Here is a 12,282-nt window from a genome sequence, read left to right on the forward strand (position 1 = left end):
GGATTTTTGCATCAGTGTTCATTAGGGAGATTGGCCTGTAGTTTTCTTTTTTTGTGTTGTCCTTGTTTGGTTTTGGTATTAGTGTAATGTTGGCTTCATAGAACGTGTTTGGTATTGTCCCTTCCTTCTCAATTTTTTGGAAGAGTTTGTGAAGGATAGGCACTAATTCGTCTCTGAATCTTTGGTAGAATTCATTTGTAAATCGTCAGGTCCTGGGCTTTTGTTTTTGGGGAGGTTTTTGATTACCGTTTCAATTTTGCTGCTTGTAATTGGTGTGTTTAGGTGTTCTATTTCTTCTTTATCTAGCTTTGGGTGATTGTAGAGTTGTAGGAATTTGTCCATCTCCTCTAGATTGTTGAACTTGTTTCCATATAACTGTTCATAGTAGTTACTGATTATTCTTTTGATTTCTGCTGTGTCCGTTGTGATTTCTCCTCTTTCATTTATGATCCTGTTTATTTGTGCTTTCTCCCTTTTTTCCTTTGTGAGCCTGGCTACGGGTTTGTCTATTTTATTGATTTTTTCAAAGAACCAGCTCTTGGTTTCATTGATCTTTTGGATTGTTTTTTTAGTTTCAATTTCATTTATTTCTGCTTTGGTTTTTATTATTTCTTTTCTTCTATTGTAAACCTGGAAATTTAAAAGTATCTGAGACCACTTAAAGTATAAAAAGAAAAATCAGTAAACTGAATTGCATATATAATACTGGGTAGATTCTTTCAAAAATGATACTCACTGTAATTTGAAGTAATTTCCTACTGCCTCATAATTTAAATTGTGAGAAAATGTTGCTGTCTGAAAAAGAAAATAAAAAAGCTTATATAGACCAGGAAAATTAGGAATTGGAACAACATTTACTTTCAATAGAGATTTAAATCTTTTTTAGGTACAAATGATACATTTAACATTTTCCCAATTTATCTCCTTGTATATCTCAGATTCTCCAGTTATGTGAATATTAAATTTATTTTTGTTAAATTTTTCTCATTTTACCATTTAGTTCTAAATTAACATAATCCTTTTTATTTATCTTGTTTCTCTCATTTTATTTTATTTTGAAGATTCATTTATTCATGCATATAAGAACTGGGGTACAGGCCAGATGTGCAGAGGGTGAGAGGATTCACCAGAGGCAGAGTGGGGAACAGAACAGGCAGACTGACTGAAATACACTGCTAACAGGAGAAGCAGGTGAGTCAGGAGAGGTCTGCTGCACCATGTGGGCTGCTTCCTAGGCAGGGATCAAACTGATGCTTCAGAGGCTACTGATTGCTTCATAATGCGGTGCTTAACCCCTGTGTCACCAGGGAGGTCCCTCTCATTTGATTTTAAGAAATTAATAACATCAAATAAATTACTTTCCTCATAAAGACATATAGATCCAGCACATATTGAGTCTTGATTATAACACTTTATTTTTTATTTTAGTTTTTCTTTTGACTTTTATTGCAATATTCTTAATTTTATTTTCATTTATGCCCTGAAAATAGTAAACTTTTTCTTTGAAAATTTGCTTTTTCTTTTAAAAATTACTTTAATAACTTAAAAATTCTTTTAAAAATTTTTGAGTAATTTTTAAAAATAAGCAGTTGATATTTACAAATGTTTTTTCTTCCTTCTGGGTCATGTTTCACCTCAATTTTCAGCATTTCATAAGATTGTTACTTCAGGGTATAATAATTTACAGAACATATGTAATAATAGTGGTAAAAATTTTAAGTCCCACATTTTAAAAGTATGCTAAGTATAATTTCTATATTCCCAAATTATTGATAGTTTTTGTTATCTATATCATGTATCTATCTGAATATCTAAACATAGATATAAACAGATAAACTGAAGATGTACAATATAATCCTAAAGTGTTAAGTAAAATAAATGAGAATAACTAAACGTCCAACAAAGAAAATACAATGGAGTTGTAAAGAATAATCAAAAGAGGGCCTCCCCTGGTGGCACAGCTGTTGAGCGCTGGCCTGTGAAGCTGCCCGCAGTCTCTGCAGCACTGGTTCGATCCCTGGCCACCGGCGAGGGTCCCACATGGCGTGCAGACCCCTCCTGCCGCCCGCTGCTCCCCTCAGCAGTGTATTTCGTTGGTCTGCCTGTTCTGTTCCCCGCTCCAGCTCTGGTGAATTCTCTCACCCTCCCGTGCTTCTGACTGTATCCAGTGCTTGTATGAATAAATAAATAAATCTTTAAAAAATAATAAAAATAAATAAATCTAAAAAAAAAAAGAATAATCAAAAGAGATGATAAAAGTAGGAAATTAATAAAAACCCTTAAGGACAAATAGAACATTAACAGTCATATTGTAGATTTAAACTCATATTTTTCAAATTACATTAGATGCATCCAGTTATTAGGCAAGAGCATTCACATTGGATAAACAAATAAGATCCAGCTTAAAAAATTAATTTAAAAGCACAAATAGCTACTATTAAAAGGATGGCAAATTATGCTGTGTTAACAATCTCAAGACAGCAGGGTGTCTGTACCAACATCATACAAAGTAGATTTCAGAGCAAAGATTGTCACTAAAGTAAAAAAAAGATCATCTAATAGCAATAAAAGAGTTAATTCATCAAGAGGGGGTAGCATTTCTACATGATTTGTACATCTAATATAGGTCTTCAAGACACATGAAGCAAAAACTTTAAGAAAATTGAAAGAAGAAAGAGATAAATACACAATGTTAGTTTTGTTGGTGATTTTAAACTTATTTTCTCAGCAGTTGAAAGAACAAACAGAAGACCTGAACAATAAACATAACTGACTTACAAAACACTCCAGCAGACACCAAAGAATGCACAATGTTTCAAGTGTACATGAAACATTTTCCAAATAAACCATATTCAGAGCTATAGAATAGTTCTCTATCAATTTAAACAGATTTAACTAAAACATTACTTTTTCTTACTATAATGGAATTTAATTAGAAATCAATAATAGATAGCTATCTGGATATTACCAAGCACCAAAAAACTAAATAACATCCTTTTACATAAGCCAGAGGTAAAATAGGAAATCACAAAGGAAATTAAAAAGTGTATTAAATGAAAATAAATAGGGGGCGGATCAACATGGCGGTGAGAAAACGCTGTGAGTAAGAACTCCCATTTAAAAAAAGTTAATAGGGAGGAAAAGCGGCAGGTCCCAGTGAGAACTGGGACACGGAAGATAAACGGACGACTCCAGCAAACTACCCAAAGAAGAAAGTTGCCATAAAAGAGGACTAGAAGGGAGGAAAGCTCAGAACCCTGCTACCCTCCCCCACCCACAAAGTCGGCACTCTCCGACCAACAGAAAGGAGGAAAAAAACAAACAAAAAAAAAAACTAAAACAACCAACAAGAACAAACTACTCATCAAGCAGGACTGTGAGTGGAAAGGAACTATTTCAGCCACCACACTCTGTGAACTGGAGCTGTGGAGAACCTGCAAGATTCGCTGTGGAGGTGAGTGAACTGCTCCAGGTGCCATTAGAGAACAACAAAGACTTCTGGAGACCTACAAACAGCCCCAGGCCAGCCAGTAAGCTTGTGCGGAAAAGCAGTGTGCTTGAAAAGCAAATGCAGATCGCGGCTGCCCAGGTCCCCGCACCTGCAACCTAGGCTTTTGGGGAGACACGCGGGGGCCTTCACTATGGTGAATGTCCCTCACTGAGTAATCAGAAACCAGGTGCCCGGACACAGGAGTGGGGTGCAAAAGGTGCCATTTCTGCGGACACTGAACTGGGTTACAGCCTGTGTCCTGGACCTGAGGGCTTTGGAACTGAGACCTGGGGCACGAAATTTGGGGCGTGGGTTCCCCACGACGGTGGGGCACAAGGCAGACACAGCACCCGAAAGCCGTTGAGGCTTTCCCCACCAATCCCACTCTGTTCCCCGTCCCATGGGGTGAAAAAAACATCTCTCCAAAGACACTAGGAGAGATCTCTGGCACCACCTAGAGACCAGAAAAAAAAATTCACCAACACCATATGGGACAGGGATCTTTCTTCAGAAAAAACTGCTTGAAACCAGCAGAAGGCTCCCTGAGGAGCCAGCGGTGAGCTGGGAAGTTCGCCCACACCAGGCCCCTTCTGACCAGCAGTCCAAGCCCAAAGGGGGAGCGGGCACCCACAGCCGGGGCAGACTGGGCCCGCACAAGAGTGTGCCCGAGAACAGGCACGCAGGGAGTGCATTCCACATCGCCATTTTAGAACAGGGACATTTCTTCAGTAAAGACTGCCTGAAACCAGCAGAAGGCTCCCGGAGGAGCCAGAGGTGAGCTGGGAATTTCGCCCACACCAGGCCCCTTCTGGCCTGCAGTCCGAGCCCAGAGGGGGAGTGGGAACACACCACTGGGGAAGACCAGGCACACAGGGGAGTGTGTCCCCACATCAGCATTTTAGAACAGGGATCTTTCTTCAGTAAAGACTGCTTGAAACCGACAGATGGCTCCCGGAGGAGCCAGAGGGGAGAGGAGAAGTTCACCCAAGATGCTGGCCAGTCCCAGCAACACAGTGTCCCAATACATACGGCAAATGAGAAAACAGACAGTAGGGAGTAGAAGAACCACACACAACCTAACAACTCCTCAGGAAAAAAGCACAGCACAAAAAGAAAACCACCCCCCAGATTGCAACGACAGTAACTTGGAAGAACTTCTGAGCCTTCCAGAAAGAGAATTTAAAATTGCCATGATTAAAAAAATGACAGAAGTAATAAAGGAAAAAATGATAAGGGAAAAATAATCAATTCTCAGAAGAATGAAATTGAGTCCCTAAAGAGGGAAGTAAAAGAAATGCAGGAGATCAAAGAATTAATGCAGGCGCTAAAGAACTCTGGGAAAAGCAATGAAAGCAGAATAGATGAAATGAAAGAATGAATAAACACTCTTGAAGACACAGAAATAAAAAGAACCAAAACAGAAAAGGAAACAGAAATAAGAAGGAAAAAGACCAAAGAAAGACTTCAGGAACAATCGACTCCACGAGGAAAGGAAATATAAGAGTTATAGGAATCCCAGAAGGAGAGGAGAGAGATGTAAGAACAGAGAAAATATTCAAGGAAATAATTGAAGAGAACTTCCCAAACGTGAAGAAGGAGCTGAAAATTGATATACAAGAGCAAGAAGAACACCAAACTTCCATGACAAAAGGAAAAAAACAGCAAGACACATAAGAGTAAAGCTCCCAAGAATCCTGGACAAGGAAAAAATAATGAAGCTGACAAGAGGGAAGAAACAGATAACATTCAAAGGAAAACCAATCAGACTGACATCAGACTTCTCTGAAGAAACACTACGGGCAAGGAGAGAGTGGAGGGACATAGTCAACAGACTCCAAGAAAACAGATGCCAACCAAGAATACTCTATCCCGCAAAGCTCTCCTTCCTCTATGAAGAAAGAATAAGGACCTTCCCAGACAAACAGAAACTCTGGAATTTCATTACGACTAAACCCCCACTCCAAAAAATACTACAAGGAGTCCTAAAGCCAGAACCTCAGAGGGACAAATAACAACGAAAGAAGGCCAAAAAAAAAAAAAAAGGTATTAAAAGAATAAATAAATAAAATCAAAGGAAAGACAAACACAATGGCAAATACAGATGCTAACATATCAATATTAACTCTAAATGTAAATGGACTAAACTCTTCAATAAAAAGACACAGAGTCGAGGGCTGGATTAAGAAACGAAAGCCAACCTTTTGCTGTCTCCGGGAAACACATTTAGCTGCAAAAGATAAAAATAGACTCAAAGTTAAAAGATGGAAAACAATCCTACAAGCAAATGGACCAAAAAAGAAAGCAAGAACAGTTATACTTATATCAGATAAAACAGATTTCAAACTTAAAAAGATAAAAAGAGACCCCAGTGGTCATTACATTATCATCAAGGGGACAATACTTCAAGAAGAAAAAACCCTCATTAACATATATTCACCAAACAAAGGAGCACCAAAATATATCAGACAACAATTATCATCTCTGAAAAGAGACATCAGAGAAAACACGTACGTAGTGGGAGACTTCAACACAGCACTATCAACAATGGACAGATCAACAAGTCAAAAAACAAGTAAAGACACTAAATCTCTAAATAAGGACCTAGAGTGCTTGTTCTTAACAGACATCTATAGAACACTAAACCCCAAAAAAACGGAGTACACATTTTTCTCAAGCTCACACAGATCATTCTCCAGGATCGATCACATACTGGGACCCAAGACAAACATCAACAGACACACCAAGATTGAAATCATACCAACCATCTTTTCTGACCATGAAGGCATCAAACTAAAAATAAACCATAAAAAGAAGGGAAGGAATTCTCCTACCTCATGGAGATTGAAAACCACACTACTGAAAGACCACTGGACTAATGAGGAGATCAAAGAAGAAATTAAAAAGTTCTTTGAATTGAATGACAAGGAGGACACCAATTTCCTAAATGTATGGGATGCAGCAAAAGCAGTAATAAGAGGAAAATATATAGCAATAGAGGTTCACATCAAGAAACAAGAAAGAACTCAAAGAAACAACCTAATCTCAAAGCTCAAAGATCTAGAAAAAGAACAACCAAAAAAAAGAAAACCCCAAAACCAGTAGAAGAAAAGAAATAATAAAAACCAAAGCAGAAATAAATGAAATTGAAACTAAAAAAAACAATCCAAAAGATCAATGAAACCAAGAGCTGGTTCTTCGAAATAAATAAATAAAATAGACAAACCCCTAGCCAGGCTCACAAAGGAAAAAAGGGAGAAAGCACAAATAAACAAAATCATAAATGAAAGGGGAGAAATCACAACGGACACAGCAGAAATCAAAAGACTAATCAGAAACTGCTATGAACAATTATATGGAAACAAGCTCAACAATCTAGAGGAGATGGACAAATTCCTACAACTCTACAATCACCCAAAGCTAGATAAAGAAGAAATAGAAAACCTAAACAGACCAATTACAAGCAGCGAAATTAAAATGGTAATCAAAAACCTCCCCAAAAACAAAAGCCCAGGACCTGATGGATTCACAAATGAATTCTACCAAACATTCAGAAATGAATTAGTGCCTATCCTTCACAAACTCTTCCCAAAAATTGAGAAGGAAGGGATAATACCAAACACGTTCTATGAAGCCAACATTACACTAATACCAAAACCAAACAAGGACAACACAAAAAAAGAAAACTACAGGCCAATCTCCCTAATGAACACTGATGCAAAAATCCTCAATAAAATTTTAGCTATCAGAAGCCAACAATGTATCCATAAGATAATTCACCACGACCAAGTAGGATTCATTCCAGGGACACAAGGATGGTTCAACATCTCAAAATCAATCAACGTTATCCAACACATCAACAAAAAGAAATATAAGAACCATATGATAATATCAATAGATGCTGAGAAAGCTTTCGACAAAGTGCAACACCCATTTATGATAAAAGCCCTTGAAATTCTAGGGATACGAGGAACATACCTCAACATCATAAACGCCATCTATGACAAGCCAACAGCCAGTATCATTCTCAATGGTGAAATGCTGAAAGCAATTTCCATAAAGATCTGGAACAAGACAAGGATGTCCACTCTCACCACTGCTTTTCAATATAATACTGGAAGTCCTAGCCAGAGCAATAAGACAGAGAAAGACATCCAAGGAATCCAAATAGGAAAAGAAGAAGTCAAACTATCACTGTTTGCAGAAGATATGATAATATACATAGAGAACCCCAAAAACTCCACAGAAAAGCTAATTCAACTCATCAATCAGTTCTGTGAAGTGGCAGGATACAAAATCAACACGCAAAAGTCAGTAGACTTCCTATACACAAACAATAAATCTGAAGACGAAGAAATAAAAATAACCATCTCTTTTATTATCAAACCAAAAAAAATCAAATACTTGGGAATAAATCTAACAAAAGAGGTAAAGGACCTATACAAAGAAAACTATAAAACACTGTTAAAAAAATTGAAGAAGACACAAAGAAATGGAAAGACATCCCCTGCTCATGGATGGGAAGAATAACATTATTAAAATGGCCATCCTACCAAAAGCAATACACAGATTCAATGCTATTCCAATAAAAATTTCAATGTCATTCTTCAAAGAAATGGAACAATTATTGATGAAGTTCATATGGAATCACCAAAAACCCCGAATAGCCAAAGCTCTCCTGAAAAAAAAAAGAAGGGAATGGAGGCATCACACTTCCAGACTTCAATCTATACTACAAAGCCATAATCATCAAAACTGCATGGTAATGGAACAAGAACATACACACAGACCAATGGAATAGAATAGAAAATCCAGAAATAAACCCACTCATCTATGGTCAACTAATCTTTGACAAAGGAGCAAAGAATATGCATTGGAGCAAAGAAAGTTTGTTCAATGAATGGTGCTGGGAAAACTGGGTTGCTACATGCAAAAGAATGAAGCTTGACCACTCCCTCAAAAATCAACTCAAAATGGATTAAAGAACTAGACATAAGACCTGAAACCATAAAAAACGTAGAAGGAAATGTAGGCGAAACACTCCATGATATCCACATCAAAGACATCTTTACAGACACATCACCCAAAGCAGTGATAGTGAAGGCAAAGATAAACAGCTGGGACTACATCAAATTAAAGAGCTTCTGCACAGCAAAAGAGATAATAACAAAAGCAAAGAGAAACCCACCAACTGGGAGAATATTTTTTGCACACAACACTAATGATAAAGGACTGATCACAAATATCTACAAAGAGCTGATGAGACTCAACAACAACAAAGAAAATAATCCAGTCAAAAAACGGGCAGAAGAGCTAAAAAGAAATTTCTCTGAAAAGGAAATGCAAATGGCCAACAGGCATATGAAAAAATGTTCAACATCACTTGTAATCAGGGAAATGCAAATCAACAGTACCATGAGATACCATCTTACCCCAGTGAGAATGGCGCATATTATAAAAACTAGCAACAACAAATGTTGGCGAGAGTGTGGAGAAAAACGAACTCTCCTGCACTATTGGTGGGAGTGAAAACTGGTCCAACCACTATGGAGAGCTGTGTGGAGATTTCTGGACCTACTAAACATAGAGCTTCCATATGATCCAGCAATTCCACTCCTAGGTATTTACCCAAAGGACACAGAAACATCAATTCCAAAGAGCCCCTGCACCCCTGTGTTTGTAGCAGCACTGTTTACAATAGCTAAGCTTTGGAAACAACCCAAATGCCCAAAAATAGATGACTGGGTCAAGAAGATGTGGTCCATATATACCATGGAATATTACTCAGCATTCAAAAAAGATAAACACATGCAATTTGCAGCAACATGGATGGTGCTGGAAGGGATCATGCTCAGCGAAATAAGCCAGAAAGAAAAAGAAAAATACCGGATGGTCTCGCTCATAGTAGGAATCTAGCAAACTTAAATAAGGGACCAGGAAAATGAATAACTATAAGAAAGTGAAAATCAAGATCAACAAAAAACTATGAAGCAGAGACACTCTGTGGGGCGTGGGGGGCGAGGAGGGGAGGGATTGGGGTCTAAATAAGGGGATGTAATTGTATGGGGAATATAAAAATAAAATTTATTTAAAAAATAAATAAATTTAGAAAAGTATATTAAATGAAATGAAAACAGGAATACAAAACATCAAAATTTGTGGTACATGGCTAAAGCAGTTCCTAGAGGAATAGTTCTGGTGATAAAATACATATTAGAAAAGAAATCTGAGCCCCTGCCCTGAACCCATGTTAGGGAGAGTGCTAGTGAAGCGAGAGACCTTGCAACCCTCTGTGATGCCCTACCAGTCCCCACTCAGACCTACAGAGGCCTCATAAATTGCTGTGAAAGCCCTCTAGTGCATACCCAGACTGGTAAGATCTCAGACTTACATCAGGTGGATTTCAGAGCAGTCAGAGGTTTTACAAAACCACACCAGCCTCTACCTAGTCCAGCAAAGATCCCACTACTTCCCCCAAGACCCAGCCAGTGCCTGCTCAGGCTGGTAGAAGGCTCTTGACTTTCTATGTGAATGCCACTGCCCACCTGGGCCTACAGAGCAATGTGACTTCCCACAAGTTCCTTTCTAGCACCTGTGCAGACTGGTGAGACCTTGGATCCCTGTCAGGGAGTGTATCAGAGTGGCCAGAGGCCTTGTTGATCTCCCAGGAGACCCGGACAGCAGCTTTACCAGATAAATAAGATAAGTAAGAACCCTGACCAGTGAAGGGGGGAGGAACCATGCACACAGGAAACCCCACATATACCAGCTGAGTTCCAAAGCTAATTACAAGCAAAATGAAAACCCCAAAAACTGACAGCATGAGTCTCCAAATGAACAGTACAATACACAGAGAGAACAGATCACCAGAACTCCAATTCATAGACATGGAAGCTATGTTCTCCCTATCAGATACAAAGTTTAAAATTACAATGGTAAAGAAATTCAAAGAAATGGAAGAAAAGTCAAAAAAACAAATAAATGTCTTTAGACATGAAATCAGTGAACTGAAAACAGAAAATGAAGCTCTATACAAGATAAAAATGGAGTTTCAGAAATTCAAGAGAGAACTACAGGAGATGAAAAACTCTGGAGGAAGTGGCAGAAGTAGATTAGATCAAGTGGAACAATGACTCAATGTTATTGAAGATGAAGATATATAAAAGAATCTGGGTAGAGAATGGGAGAAAAAAACAAAATTTAAAAAAATAAAGAAACATACTGAGAATTATACAACTCTAATAAAAAGACCACACAAGAATAATGGGAATACCAAAGGGAGAAGAGAGATACAAAGAAATGAAAATATTTAACAAAATAATGGAGGAAAATTTCTTGAACCTAGAGTAGGGAATAAATGTACAAATCCAAGAAGATTAAAGAACCCTAGACTACCCAGATAAAATGAAAATGACACTAAGACATATAGTAGTGAAATTTCCAAAAATTCAGGACAAAGAAAGAATACTAAAGTTGGCAAGGGGGAAGAAGCAGATAACCTATAAAGATACCCCATCAAGTTTACACCAAACTTCTCTGAAGAAACAGTACATGGAAGAAGAGACTGGAATGATGTGTTGCAAATACTTAAGAAGAAAAACTGTCAGCAAATAATACTCTATCCTGCAAGATTCTCCTTCAGATATGAGAGGGGAATATAGGCCTTTCAGATTTAAAGAAAATCAAGGCATTTGTAAACTCTAAACCACCCCTCCGAGAAATGAAAGGAGTTTATACATTGAAACCAAAAAGAGGAACATACATAGACCAAGTAAGGGAATAGACTGACCTACAAAAATTAAGAATAAAATAGCAGCAACAAACTATCACACATCAATAATCACTTTAAGAGTGAGTGGACTGAGTTTACCAATTGAAAGACAGAGTAGCCAGTTGGATTGGGAAACAGAGTCCAACCTTCTGAACCTAAGTGTCCAAAAACAGAAAAATGGATCAAGAAGATGTGGTATATAACACAATGGAATACTATTAGCAGCCAAAAATATAAACTCATGCCATCTTTTGGCAACATAGATGAGGCTGAAAGGGATTATGCCAAGCAAAATAAATCAGAAGAAGAATGACAAATACTGGAAGGTATCACTTATATGTGGAATATAGAGAAACCAGGTAAAGAGTTCAGTAAAGTCAAACTCAAAAACTATCCCTTGAAATCAGACTACAAAACTGAGACATTCCTGGCAGAGAGGACGGGTAAGGAGGAGAGATCATCACAAGTATGAAGGGAGCATGTTGGAATACGGTTGTGGATTAGAGTGCTTTGGTTTGGGAATTTATGAAAACAGCACTGGAAATGAAATGGTGTATCTTATATTTCCAAAATACAAGTAACAACGTAAACCAATGTTACTGCAATTAAAAAATAAATGAATATTAAAAATACAGGACTCATAATAATTCTTTTGAGTGTGTATAATAACTACATCTTTATGCTTGCTTAGTTGGCTATTTCAAGGCATGTGATTCCCAAAAGATAATATATTTTTCAATTAAAAAATACACATACCCAGGTGGGAGCTAAGGGAACCCTTCCCCTACAGGCCTGACACCCCAGTAGGAAGCCCCAGAAGCCCTGCCTGCTGGCACTAGCGATCCAGCAGATGAACAGCCAGGTGGGAGCTGTGGGAAACCCTAACCTCCAGCCCCAGAGGCCCCTGATGCCCTGCACGAGCACCCAGAAGTCCCATCTGCCATCAGCAGCAGTCTGGTTAGAGGAGCGAAGGGGAGAGCTGAGGTGGGACCCCAGCCAACCCCAGCCTCTGCCCACCAGCCAC

The 12,282-nt window shown here is 38.2% G+C and overlaps 1 protein-coding gene across 1 annotated transcript in view; it reads right to left on the reverse strand.

Annotated features, from left to right (window-relative positions):
* The window catches only part of CATSPERE (catsper channel auxiliary subunit epsilon), a gene marked incomplete at both ends in the record, with an annotated part of 196,717 nt that overhangs the window by 73,471 nt on the left and 110,964 nt on the right, over positions 1-12,282 (reverse strand). The window contains one exon of the mRNA XM_084254054.1: positions 737-795. Coding sequence (XP_084110180.1) covers positions 737-795 — 59 coding nt within the window. The remainder of the gene's footprint in view (positions 1-736; positions 796-12,282) is intronic.

The sequence above is a fragment of the Talpa europaea genome, assembly GCF_964194135.1.
Source record: "Talpa europaea genome assembly, chromosome: 14".
Classification (NCBI taxonomy): Eukaryota; Metazoa; Chordata; class Mammalia; order Eulipotyphla; family Talpidae; genus Talpa; species Talpa europaea.